Source organism: Malaya genurostris, chromosome 2, assembly GCF_030247185.1.
Source record: "Malaya genurostris strain Urasoe2022 chromosome 2, Malgen_1.1, whole genome shotgun sequence".
Lineage (NCBI taxonomy): Eukaryota > Metazoa > Arthropoda > Insecta > Diptera > Culicidae > Malaya > Malaya genurostris.
Window position 1 is genome coordinate 206,404,866 of NC_080571.1, and position 12,798 is coordinate 206,417,663.

At 38.2% G+C, this 12,798-nt stretch overlaps 2 protein-coding genes across 4 annotated transcripts; both read right to left on the reverse strand.

The window, feature by feature from the left end:
* Positions 1-908: 908 nt before the first annotated feature.
* LOC131427239 (reticulocalbin-2) lies at positions 909-2,450 on the reverse strand. 3 transcript variants are annotated; one of them, XM_058590249.1, is made up of 3 exons: positions 2,323-2,450; positions 1,331-2,222; positions 909-1,272 (listed from the first exon to the last, which is right to left on the reverse strand). In XM_058590249.1, exons 2-3 carry the CDS (start codon positions 2,170-2,172, stop codon positions 1,101-1,103), a joined length of 1,014 nt encoding a protein of 337 aa, XP_058446232.1. In that variant the 5' UTR covers positions 2,173-2,222; positions 2,323-2,450; the 3' UTR covers positions 909-1,100. The 3 variants fall into 3 exon arrangements, with proteins under 3 accessions (XP_058446232.1, XP_058446231.1, XP_058446233.1); XM_058590248.1 differs by having other exon boundaries at positions 1,331-2,240; positions 2,323-2,443; XM_058590250.1 differs by having other exon boundaries at positions 1,331-2,258; positions 2,323-2,443.
* A 3,224-nt stretch (positions 2,451-5,674) lies between these two features.
* Positions 5,675-8,074, reverse strand: LOC131429101 (intraflagellar transport protein 80 homolog). The gene is made up of 3 exons (XM_058593150.1): positions 7,233-8,074; positions 6,802-7,181; positions 5,675-6,749 (listed from the first exon to the last, which is right to left on the reverse strand). The coding sequence occupies exons 1-3, from the start codon at positions 8,025-8,027 to the stop codon at positions 5,675-5,677; spliced, it is 2,250 nt and encodes a 749-aa protein (XP_058449133.1). The 5' UTR covers positions 8,028-8,074.
* Positions 8,075-12,798: the final 4,724 nt, after the last annotated feature.

The window sequence follows — 12,798 nt, forward strand, 5'->3', positions numbered from 1 at the left end:
TTGTTTTCAATAGAATGTATTCGAACTCGTTTGCCACAAAATAATGAAAGATCAGTAAACTTTTTCAAATAAATGCTAAGTCATGAAGAAATCACTCAAATTCCCTTGATTAACCATATGCGAAACGAACATCATTCGTACGAATGAAAAGTCCCATTATCATTTACAGACAAATAGACGAAATGCAGTGTTTGAACTCGTCAGTTTAATACTGCGAATCAACCGTTCGAATACATTGAAAACAGTTTAACCGATCTCTAACAAGTTTCCTTTCCAATATGAATATGGTGTGCAATCAAATTATAATTTCTTTTCAATAAAACATTTAGAAAGCATAGCAGACATAGTAAATAGCATGTTTTTTCTGGCCATCATTCGAATATATGCGTGATTCCAATCCTAACGCATCAAATTTTACCATATCTATTAGGTACTTTAAGGAAAATACACGATGGGTAAGCATGGTTTATTTTGCATGATTTTCCAATTGACTATTGACAACATGACAAGATTGCAAGAAAAATTCAACATTTTTTTTTGCAGAAAATTCGGCCGTAAACAAGAATGAGATTGGTAATTAGGTTGGGAGCTCTTGTTTTTGAGGAGCCTCGAAAGAATAGCAATTATCCAAATTCCGGAAAAAATTCTGACGGGAGCGGAAACTTTTTGCTTCCGATACTTTTTGCACCGTCTACTCTTCCTTGAAACGCGAAGAGTTGAACATAAACTACTAATGCACCGATGAGTCGAAGACGAAATGAAAAAGAATGTGAATTTCACGTATAATTCAATTTTTCAAATAAATGTAAAAGAAATGCTTTCTCAATTTTCTACTGGCAAAAATGTTTCCACATATATTTATACAAATTTCATAAATGCAATATCATTAGAAATGTTTTACACTAACAATAAATTAGAAATTTCAAGAAACTAGTTTGTCTTACGTTAAAGTGAAAATTTTGTGCTGGATGTTAAAATGGGTCATTTTGATATGGCAACATAATTTTGGTTAAATGTTAATAAATTATAGTTAAATACTGGCATTTTCTGACTACAGTAAAAAATTTTGCGAGTAACCGGACACAAGAGTTGTTCCCACTTTACAATTCGTCGTCCAAATGGTGAATATTCTGCAAATGATCACCGTAGTCGGTAGCTTCGCTACCAACAAAGATATCATATTTATCAATGATTTCTTTATACGAAAGACGATCATCATGGTCCTCGTCGGAAGACACAAATAGATGTGCAACTTCATCCTCGGCAACTTCTCTGAAAGTTGAGAACAATTAATACTGAATGGTACGAAATAAAATGCGGGAGTACTTACTCATTACTAGGCAAAATCCATGAAAGAATTTCATTCCCGTTCAAGTATCCGTCACCGTCCTTGTCAAAATCGTTATCGAAGCGATCTTTCTCCGTAATCAACCACTCCTTATCGTGTCCGCGCGAGTGCTCTGCAGCATACTCTTGAAAGTCAATTTTTCCATCGCTGTTAGTGTCCTTGCTGCGCAATGTTTGCTTCAGTACGACTGAAAACATTTGCGGAAACTCCTCAGGAGACATAAACAAAACAAACTCGCTTGGATCTAGTTTTCCATCCTTGTTACCATCAGCTGCCTCGAACATTTCCTTGTCGTCAGCAATTAGTTTCTTCTCCTCTGCTTTGCTGGCATCCATTATGACTGGTTTGTCCTCATCATCTTCGCTCTCCATACCGTAAGTATCAACGTAATATTCCTGCCATGTAATAATGTCGTCGGCGTTCTGATCGATATCCTCGAACCGATCGGTGGCTTCCTCTTCTAGTAAACTCTTGAACGAACGCAGTATCCAAGCTTTGAGCTCATGTCGATCCACAAATCCATCGGAATTCAAGTCCATTTTTACAACTAATTTCGCCAATCTTTTTTTCGATTCCTCTGGAGACAATGTATCAAATTCTTCTGCTTCTTTAACACTACCTAAAATAGCTTCATGGTCGAACTCTGTGCGGTGGTCTTCTCCTTCCATATGATGTACATCCCGGTTAGCGAAGCTACCATCTTCTAGTCGTTCTTTGTTCCCGGGATTAGCCGTTTGATGACTGTGCTTATGAGTTGTAGCCGATTGCGAGACATTTAGTAGTGCGCCAATGAGTAGCATCAAGAGACCAGTTCTTAAAATCATTTTCGTTAAAATCAGTTATTCTGTTCCAAGATGAACGATTCTAAATTTATCTGCGAATTAGGCAGTAACTGTTGTGATAAAAATATCTAATAATAGCATTTATTCTGAGACTATAATGAGTTCAAGTGATTACATCAGAAGTTACCTTACCTAAATTTTGCAATTCTTCCCGGATACTATTTTTACGTACAACTCGATAGACAAAAACCGGTAATTTTTATCATATTTGAAAACGAAATCGTAAAACAGATTGATACGTGATGTAAACAATGGTGGGTAGGATTTTTTTTGACGTTTAGATTCTGCCTTTTTCCAACACGGTGCGTTTAGTGCTTATAGACTGTTCACAACGGTGTGCTATAAATCAGTTCTATAATGACAAATAAAAATTTCGAACGCAATGTTCAAAACATTATGAAACAGTACAACAGTACAAGTTTCAATATCTCGTATGTAAAAGTACTATTTGATTAGCATAATAAAGTAATTCATTTATACTCCAAACCATATACTTCAACGTTTGACGATAACATTGAAAACAGTTGTCCTTGACACACAGTGTGAGAAGTGTTCAAATGGCTGTAGTTGGAATAATTCTATAACAGGCAGGAGGGTTTTGCTATCGTCCCGAAACGTAAAGGAACGTTTTGAAAGATCGCGGCGAATAGCCGAGTAGGTTGCTGTAATGTTTCCAACGTATAGCAAATTTGAAATTTACACAGGATTTCGAAAAATTTTGTTCGATCCTGTATATCTGTTATTTGTGCTAATGATTCAATGCAGGGCCGGTGAAAGAGGTGGGTACGGTGGGTAGCACAACCCACCCGAAAATTCCAAAGGTGGGTAATTACCCACCTGAAATTTCTAACGAAAAACAATGGAAATATTAGCATTATACATAATAATAAGAATATTTTTGTTGTAATTCGGAATAATAAATAAAATCAAAATTATAGAATGCTAGTTCTCAAGGTAGAGCAAGGTTATGAAGATATACCGCAGAAAGGTGAGACGTGACAAGGGTCATTTCAGTAGGCAGAAATCTTTTAGTAACGGCACGGTGCATTGTCTTGGTTTATGGTGAATAACTTTTGATGGTACTTTCCTGTTCAAGATAGTCGATGCTGATTATACCTTGAATATCTAAAAAAAACTTATGCCATGATTGTTCCAGCTATATGTTACGTTTTCAGATGGCTTTCCCAGTCTGAATGCTGGTATGACTCCGGATAAAAATAGTGGATCCATGTTTCGTCCACTGTTCCATACCAACGCATTCCATTTTATTAAGGCAGACTTTTGTTGATTATGAGCGGCCGTGTTCGAGATCCGTTTGGTGACGATTTTTTTATGCTCAGATTTTCGTACAAGATCGTAAAAGAACTTCCAGTTCATGTGCTAACGATCTCAGCATATCTAATCTCACGAACTTTGATTTTGCGTTCATACATCACGAAACTTGCTAAATTTTTTCTGGTTGACTGCTTCATTAGCCACGTTCAAAATAAAAATACCACAAACCTTCATTTTTAATGGATCCTAGTGGGGCAAACACTTCTCAAGCTATCGCTGGGCTTACGCGTTTTTTCTCTTTAAAAAGCAAAGGTTTAGGCACAGACTAACAGACATGACAGTATGAGTAAATTCTTAAAAAAAAATTATTCGTGATGCACTAGCTCCACCTATATTGTACTGCGCGAACTATTTACTATCGGTACACCCCTTGTGTTATGTGAAAGTTTCTTTACTAGTTAGTTTCCCTCGTTTGTCAACACCGATCAGCTGCTTGCAGGGATACCTGATTTCATCATAATATTTGAAAATGAATCATCACAATAAATTATTGGTTTACGTTGATAAAATATTTAACTTTTTTAGCGATGTTGGAAGGTAACCATTTATTTTTCTCAATGTTGCTCATCTAGATTATTTTTTATTGAGTTGGCAATTTTCATTCGAAATTAAGTGGCGGTAGACCAGAAGCAAGTAAATATTGTAACAAAACGGGTTCGATTTTGTATTGCGTTGGAGGATGAGAAATAGCACAATTATGTATATAGTTTTGGCAATATCAAAGACATCATATTAACAAGATATCCAGCTCTCACATTTCCCGAACAAATCTTTGGCAACATCCTTTTTTGCGACCATGGCGCCCTCAGGCGAGTCCGCATCGAATCACGTACACAGAAGTAGGGGAGATAAATGTCAATTTCGTTCGCGCCAAAATAGCAGCACTGCGCACCCATACAATTGACATAACATGTTGAATGAGACGCCGTGCGATGGCGTTGCTGAACTGAAGATTGAGATCGCTCCAAGCTGACAGGGTCTGGCAATATGCATTAAATCTGTATCCTGCATGAAATTCGCATTCTGTATAAATGGCAACTCTGTTGGTAAATGAAAAAAATAAACTCAGTCTAGATGACGGACAGGATGTTTTTGATAGGGTAATGTGGCGACATCATGACATATGCGTGTACTGTCCCAACTAAAGGAATATTCGAAATGACCGTTAAAATTATTGAAGAATCTAATTTGAGTGTCCTGTCTGTTAGTCTGTGGTTTAGGTACACACGGAATCCGTTATTATCCATTTTTCACAAATGAATTAGTAACGTCACTTATATGTCGATAGATTCAGTGTTTGTGCTATTGATGTTAAATGTTCTTTGAAGGATGGTACTTTGAATTGAAAACAAATATTGGCAGTGATTTTGAAACCAGGTTAAACCTTAGATGCGAAATTTTGTTTTAAAACTTAGTACCGAAAACTCTCTAATTTACGCGTTTCATGAAAAGCTTTATAGAATAATTATTTTATTTAATAAAACGACTGCACTTTTCAGGGATAAATATCATTTGCATTAGAATAGAGAAATACTTCGAAATAGTGGGTCGTTCTCCGCAGTATGAAAAATTACCCACCTGGGTTTAACATGTTTCACCGGCCCTGATTCAATGCTTCACAACTTCTAATTTCTTTTTTCTGTCGCGTGTTTAGCATCTGAGCACTCTTTGTCCCACCAAGGGTTTGGAGGCCTTCTGTTAGACGATGGACTAAGAAATCGTTTGGTTTGTGCTTGTTCTGCGGCCTCCAGAATCGAACAAACGAGGAATCAGTTGTTGCGGTTAAAGTTGCGCAAAAAAGGAAGAAAAATACTTGTATATATAGTTAAGATTTTGTTAAAATATAACACTTGCATTTCACTGCAGTCAGAGGGTAAATTACTTGTCCGGAAACCAGCCAAGTATATTAATTTCAAGGTGGATAGACCGTTACGAGTGCTATCTGGCCGCGATACAATTACACTAGGCTTCATCACACAGCCCCTCAATAACAGGTATCCTTTCAGTTGTAGAATATTTTTTTCGTCTAAAGTTGGGATTTATCATTGCGACCGTATTGTACTTGTTGATAATAATGATATAATATATACAATAGCATATAGAGTTTCTCAATACTAATAAAAAGAGTAGTTTGAAATATGTGTAAAATTTATTGTAGTTTCAAAAAATTCGGATCATGCTCTTCCCTACCTAGGGCAAGAAGATATTTTTTTCTTTCTTGTAATACCGTTTCCAAGCTCGTTTTATTCTTCTGTGCAATATCTAGGGCTCGACTCCAGCGATGCATTCTTAAGCAAAATGATATGGCTTCCGATACTTTGTTATTGCTTAGCAATATGACTTCCGCCTCCTGAATCCTTCCATTCATTATTGAATTCTCAGCCATTTGTTCTGCGCCACTCGGTTGAAGATCCTTTATATAACTCAAATAGTTTACCTTGTCGATTTGCAGACAAGCCGAAAATGCTTCTTTACTAATATCAAGTTGGTTTCTTTTTGATGCCATCGCTGCTAATGTGGCCCACAAAATTTGATTTTGTACTAAACGACACAATTTCAACGCCCGTTCCCATGCATTTTCAACGAAAAGTTTGTGCAAAATAACACAATATGTTTTCACCGAAATTGTGAAGATTGCTCCGGAGCTTCGTAGCGTCACATTCGTCCCTTCGAAATTCTCCAGAGCTATATTTTTACCGAACTCGGCCGTATCGAATGTCAACGTTGTGAGTGCGATCAAGGTTGGATCTGTACATGCTTCACCCGGGCAATACCAAACACTATAGCAAGAGTCGTGTAGTCCAACCAGAATATTGGAGTCACTGGACCACATCACAGTACACAATTGTGTTCCAATCTTATGAATTACGAAGTCTGGACCACCTTGTACGCATGTTATGAACAGGTCACGGTTTACATCGATGAAGACCAAATATTGATCATCAGGATTGCCCGCATGACAAACGGCTACTTCCACGAGATGAGATTTGTTATGTATAGTATAAGCATCTTCCTGTCTACTGGCACCAGGTAATAGATCAAATACATGAATTATCGATTGATCTGAATGATCTCGTATTGCAAGCGTGTCCAGTCCAAGAGAAATACAGTGACGATTGAGATGGGGAATCTGCGACTGTGATGCCGGAAAGCGAGGATTCAGATGTAAGCGGCCGGTGTAAGTGTATATCCATAAGGACGTGTTGTCAACAAGTATAAAGTTTCTGGAAACGAAATTATTAATCCCAGTTATAGCAACGATATTGAATCACTTACTTTTTCCCCAAAATGATGATCTTTATATCTGTTCGTCCATCAATGATGATAGGAGTGTTGATATAATTTTCATTGAAAATGTGAACTTGCATAGTAGTGGCCACAACCAGGTGACCGTATCCAAGTTCCCATTTTATAATTCGTTCCGAGAAATCTAAAGTATCCGTGGTCCTAGCTACAATATCCTGTAGCAAAATAGTCTTCCGACCACTGGTTAAAGCCTTTAAATTACGATTGCGCAGTTCACGTTCGATTATATGACCAAAAATAATTATTCCGGTGCTCGTTCCAGCGGTCACCTGAGTTCCATCCGATGACCAAGTTAAATTGAATAACGATCCAATAACTTCCTGATTGAAACGATTGATGCTGTGACTCCACTGAAAAAAAAAAGTTTTTAAAAGCAAAAACAAATGTTACGTGACGCCTACCCCAGAATAGTGACAAAGTTTCAGCATGTTAAAGCCTCCCACAGCCAGCAGTTCCCCATCGGGACTGAAATCGAGTGAAGTGATCGCATAATCATCACTGACACTCGTGTATAGGTTGGCACCTTGAGAATCCCAAATTTTATATCGACAATCCTCTCCCCCAGACGCTATTGTATCCGTATTATTGGACCACGCAATGCACAAAACCAATCCTTCGTGAGCTCTCCACTTTGTTAGCTTACTGTTGGCTGCAAGTGGTTTAACAGCAACGAACGGTCCCTGACAGTAGAGAATAGCTGATGCATTTGGTGACCAGCGCGCGCATCGAATTTGTCCTTCATGTTGCACTACCGTTGAACGTAGCATTCCCGAACGAGACCAAATTTTGATGATACCATCTTCCCCTGCAGTCAGCAAACCGGAGCCGTCAGGACTCCATCGTCCAGAAACTATAGTACCATTGTGTGCTGTGACGTTTCTTTCCACCCGGGCACTCTTATTCAAAATTATAAATCTACCATCAGCACTACAAATTAATAAAGTATCACTGCCTTTACCACCAGAACCACCCGAACCCGTCACGACGGCACCCTTCGGTAACAACCAATGCAAATCTGAGGGACTGAAGTCATCCGGTAGTTTAGCCACCTGAATCAAGTTCCTGTTTGTTGTGGTCCATTTGTACAGCTGATGGTCATCGCTGCAGCTGTAAATTTCCTCATTGTTGCACCATCCTATCGCAGCTATAGCCTCCTTTGAATTGGGTTCTTTGGTTTGATAAATTTTGAACTTCATTTTTCAATCACTATAGCTGGTTATGTTATTGAGTACACGTTGCCTTGGTGACGCGACGCTCGTTGAAGCGCATGTCATGATTCAATATTAGAACCTTTAGAAAATTGGTCAACCGAACCCGTCGAAACGCTGTTACAGTGTACTTGCATTAATATCGAAATGGAATTTAATATTAATAGGAAAATGTTGGAAATTTTTGTTTTTACACACTTTTATTCCACTGAATCGACGAGATAAATTTATGAGTTACTCTACTTACAAAACATACTGCTTTGAATAAAAATTGCTAAGTTTGTGAGTAGGCTCAAAATTTATGCAAAATACGGTGAATGCCAAGTAAAAAACCTGTTTTAATTCACCTAGTGGTGTTATGATGCCTTCGTCATATTACTATTACTATTACTATTACTATTACTATTACTATTACTATTACTATTACTATTACTATTACTATTACTATTACTATTACTATTACTATTACTATTACTATTACTATTACTATTACTATTACTATTACTATTACTATTACTATTACTATTACTATTACTATTACTATTACTATTACTATTACTATTACTATTACGATTACTATTACTATTACTATTACTATTACTATTACTATTACTATTACTATTACTATTACTATTACTATTACTATTACTATTACTATTACTATTACTATTACTTTTACTATTACTATTACTATTACTATTACTATTACTATTACTATTACTATTACTATTACTATTACTATTACTATTACTATTACTATTACTATTACTATTACTATTACTATTACTATTACTATTACTATTACTATTACTATTACTATTACTATTACTATTACTATTACTATTACTATTACTATTACTATTACTATTACTATTACTATTACTATTACTATTACTATTACTATTACTATTACTATTACTATTACTATTACTATTACAATAACTATAACTATTACTAATACTAATACTAATACTAATACTATTACTATTACTATTACTATTACTATTACTATTACTATTACTATTACTATCACTATTACTATTACTATTACTATTACTATTACTATTACTATTACGATTACGATTACTATTACTATTACTATTACTATTACTATTACTATTGCTATTACTATTACTGTTACTATTACTATTACTATTACTATTACTATTACTATTACTATTACTATTACTTTTACTATTACTATTACTATTACTATTACTATTACTATTACTATTACTATTACTATTACTATTACTATTACTATTTAGATTACTATTACTATTACTATTACTATTACTATTACTATTACTATTACTATTACTATTACTATTACTATTACTATTCATTGCCATTTCAACCTTCCGAGCGAACGGACGTGATTTGGATTTACTGCGAAAGCATTGAAAACCAGTTGTGTGTGTGTGATAAAGTGGTCGGACGATATTGTGTGATAGACAATAGTGCTTTTTCCTCTGATAGGTTTTTTTTTCGTATTATATAATAGAACAGTGCCTTATTGCGAGCGGTCGATCGAAACGGTACCGTTAGCCGATTATTGTTTCGCCGATCAAGGCCAAGTGTGAGGATTATAAACAAGCGGCCATTGTGTGAGGATTATAAATAAGTGTGCCTTTTCCTCTCGGAGGTTTTTTGCACATCATCAAAGCGGCGATACGCCGATCGACGAAGTCCAGCTTGGTGTCCCCCGTTGGATCTTAGTTAAGTACCTTTACTTCGTTTATTTTTATTTCTTTATTTGACCATTATATTTCCCCCCGAATCATTTGTTTTTGCGCGGAAGTAGTTCCGCTATGTCTAATTTAAAACCTGCCCCCCCGCTCCCGATGTTCAAATGGAGACTTCCCTTGTCAGTAAAAAGTCCCGCATAAAGAGCTATCCTGATGGGCTCGCACTACCGGCCGGGCCTTACGCGGTCTATTTCCGGACCAAATCAAAGGAAAAAAAACTGAATATTTTAAAAATATCGCGGGACCTGAATTCGCGATATAATACCATAAAAAGTATAGATAGAATACGGCCAGACAAGCTCAGGGTCCTGTTTACCAGCTCAAAACAGGCTAATGAGCTTGTTCAAAATGATCCTTTTACGCTGGAGTACCGCGTCTACGTGCCAGCTCGTGAAGACGAAATCGACGGTGTGGTCACCGATTCGAGTTTGACTTGCGAGGATATTCTTAAGTACGGGGCGGGTTGTTTTGAAGACCCCTCACTTAAGAATGTCAAGATACTGGATTGCAAGCGATTGCATTCAGTATCGATCGCCGGGGATGGAACAAAGTCTTATCCCCAATCAGACTCTTATCGTGTGACCTTCGCCGGCTCGGCATTGCCCAACTACATCCTCTTGGACCGGGTTCGTTTGCCTGTTCGTTTATTTGTACCCCGGATAATGAATTGTACCAATTGCAAACAACTGGGGCATACAGCTACCCATTGCAGCAATAAGCCACGTTGTGCTAACTGTGGGGAAGCTCATGCGGACGGCTCTTGCGGTAAGGATGCTGAAAAGTGTCTCTACTGTAAGGAGGGTCCGCATGACCTCTCTGACTGTCCCGCTTACAAACTGCGAGGAGATCGGATGAAGCGTTCCCTGAAGGAACACTCCAAGCGTTCCTTTGCCGAGATGGTTAAGAGTGCCACCCCTCCTAAACAGGCAACGAATCCATATGCCTGCTTGTCAACTGACGAGAGCGATTCTGACGACCCTTTGGAAGGTCCATCTTCAGCGGTCCCTCGTAGCTGTAGGAAAAGAATGAATAAATCTTCTCATAAGCTACCTAGTAAGGGTTCGAAAGTGTCTTCCGAAGGGCTTCGAAAAGTTACAGCTAACGGGAATCGGGAAAAATCACCGAAGCAAAAAGCTCCTGGTCTCGGAAAACTCAATTCCGAGATGGAATTCCCACCGCTTCCAGGGACTAAAAAATCCCCAAGCGTCCCTGAAAATCCACCAGAGAACCAACTAGGTGCTGGACTTATAAAGTTCTCTGATGTTGTGGACTGGATTTTTACAACTTTCAATATTTCAGACCCTCTTAGAAGCATTTTAATTGCTTTCATGCCAACAGTAAAAACATATTTGAAGCAGTTGACTGCAAATTGGCCCCTTCTTTCAGCGATTGTATCTTTCGATGGCTAAATCATCCACCAAGGTCACGGATCTAATCACTGTTTTACAGTGGAATTGCAGAAGTATTATCCCAAAAATAGATTCATTTAAATTTCTAGTAAACAATCTGAAATGTGACGCATTTGCATTGTGCGAAACTTGGCTAACTTCTGAAATACCCTTAAACTTTCACGATTTTAACATTATTCGTCTGGATCGAGATAATCCCTATGGAGGAGTACTTTTGGGGATCAAAAAGTGCTATTCTTTCTATCGCATTAACCTCCCCTCGATACCAGGTATTGAAGTTGTCGCATGTCATGTTACAATCAAAGGTAAGGACCTTTGCATTGCTTCCATCTACATTCCCCCAAGAGCCTCGGTTGGGCATCGGTGGCTCAGTGATATCGTAGAGCTCCTTCCTGCACCGACGTTGGTTTTAGGAGACTTTAACTCACACGGTACGGGATGGGGCTGTCTTCACGATGATAACAGATCAACTATGATCCATGATATCTGCGACAACTTCAATATGGCAATCTTGAATACGGGAGAAATGACACGGATTCCTGCACCACCAGCAAGACCAAGTGCGCTGGATTTATCCCTTTGCTCGACATCGCTACGGTTGGATTGCACGTGGGAGGTAATTCCTGATCCCCACGGTAGCGATCATCTACCGATCGTAATATCAATCACCAGCGGCTCAAAACCATCGAAGACAATCAATGTTTCGTATGATCTCACACGAAATATTGATTGGAATAGCTATGCGACCTCGATATCTGAGAAACTTGAAAGAACTCAACAACTTCCTCCGGAGGAAGAGTACACGTTTTTGGCTGGCTTGATTCTCGACACCGCGACTCAAGCTCAGACGAAACGTGTACCCGGCGCGAAAACTAACATCCGTCCTCCCAACCCGTGGTGGGACAAAGAGTGCACAAATTTAAACGCGGAGAGAGCCTCCGCGTATAAAATATTCAGAAAAAATGGAACACCTGATAATTACCGGAATTACGCGGCGTTAGACGTTAAAACTAAGAACTTGATTAGAGCCAAGAAACGCGGTTACTGGCGTCGGTTTATAGACGGCTTAACGAAAGAAACATCTATGAGTACTCTTTGGAACACAGCCCGACGAATGCGCAATCATAACACCACGAATGAAAGCGAGGAATATTCCAACCGCTGGATATTCGATTTCGCTAAAAAAGTATGCCCAGACTCTGTTCCGGAACAGAAGATCACCCGCGCCTCGACACCAAATACAAACGAAACACCGTTTTCGATGGTAGAGCTCTCACTTGCACTCTTGTCATGTAACAATAAAGCCCCGGGATTAGACAGAATAAAATTCAACTTGTTGAAAAATCTGCCAGACCCCGCCAAAAGGCGCTTGTTGAGTTTATTCAATAAGTTCCTTGAGGACAACATTGTTCCACATGACTGGAGACAAGTGAAAGTGATCGCCATTCAAAAACCAGGAAAATCAGCCTCCGATCACAATTCGTATCGGCCGATTGCTATGCTTTCCTGTATCCGGAAATTGTTCGAAAAAATGATTCTCTTCCGTCTAGACAATTGGGTCGAAACTAATGGCTTACTTTCAGATACACAATTTGGTTTCCG

Excerpts from the sequence above, each read along its gene's own strand:
- LOC131427239 (XM_058590249.1), bottom strand. The coding sequence starts at position 2,172 with ATGATTTTAAGAACTGGTCTCTTGATGCTACTCATTGGCGCACTACTA. Across the intron at positions 1,273-1,330 it reads TGGATTTTGCCTAGTAATGA|AGAAGTTGCCGAGGATGAAG; the intron begins GTAAGTACTCCC and ends CTCAACTTTCAG.
- LOC131429101 (XM_058593150.1), bottom strand. The coding sequence starts at position 8,027 with ATGAAGTTCAAAATTTATCAAACCAAAGAACCCAATTCAAAGGAGGCT. Across the intron at positions 7,182-7,232 it reads AACTTTGTCACTATTCTGGG|TGGAGTCACAGCATCAATCG; the intron begins GTAGGCGTCACG and ends TTTTTTTTTCAG. Across the intron at positions 6,750-6,801 it reads ATCATCATTTTGGGGAAAAA|AAACTTTATACTTGTTGACA; the intron begins GTAAGTGATTCA and ends TTTCGTTTCCAG.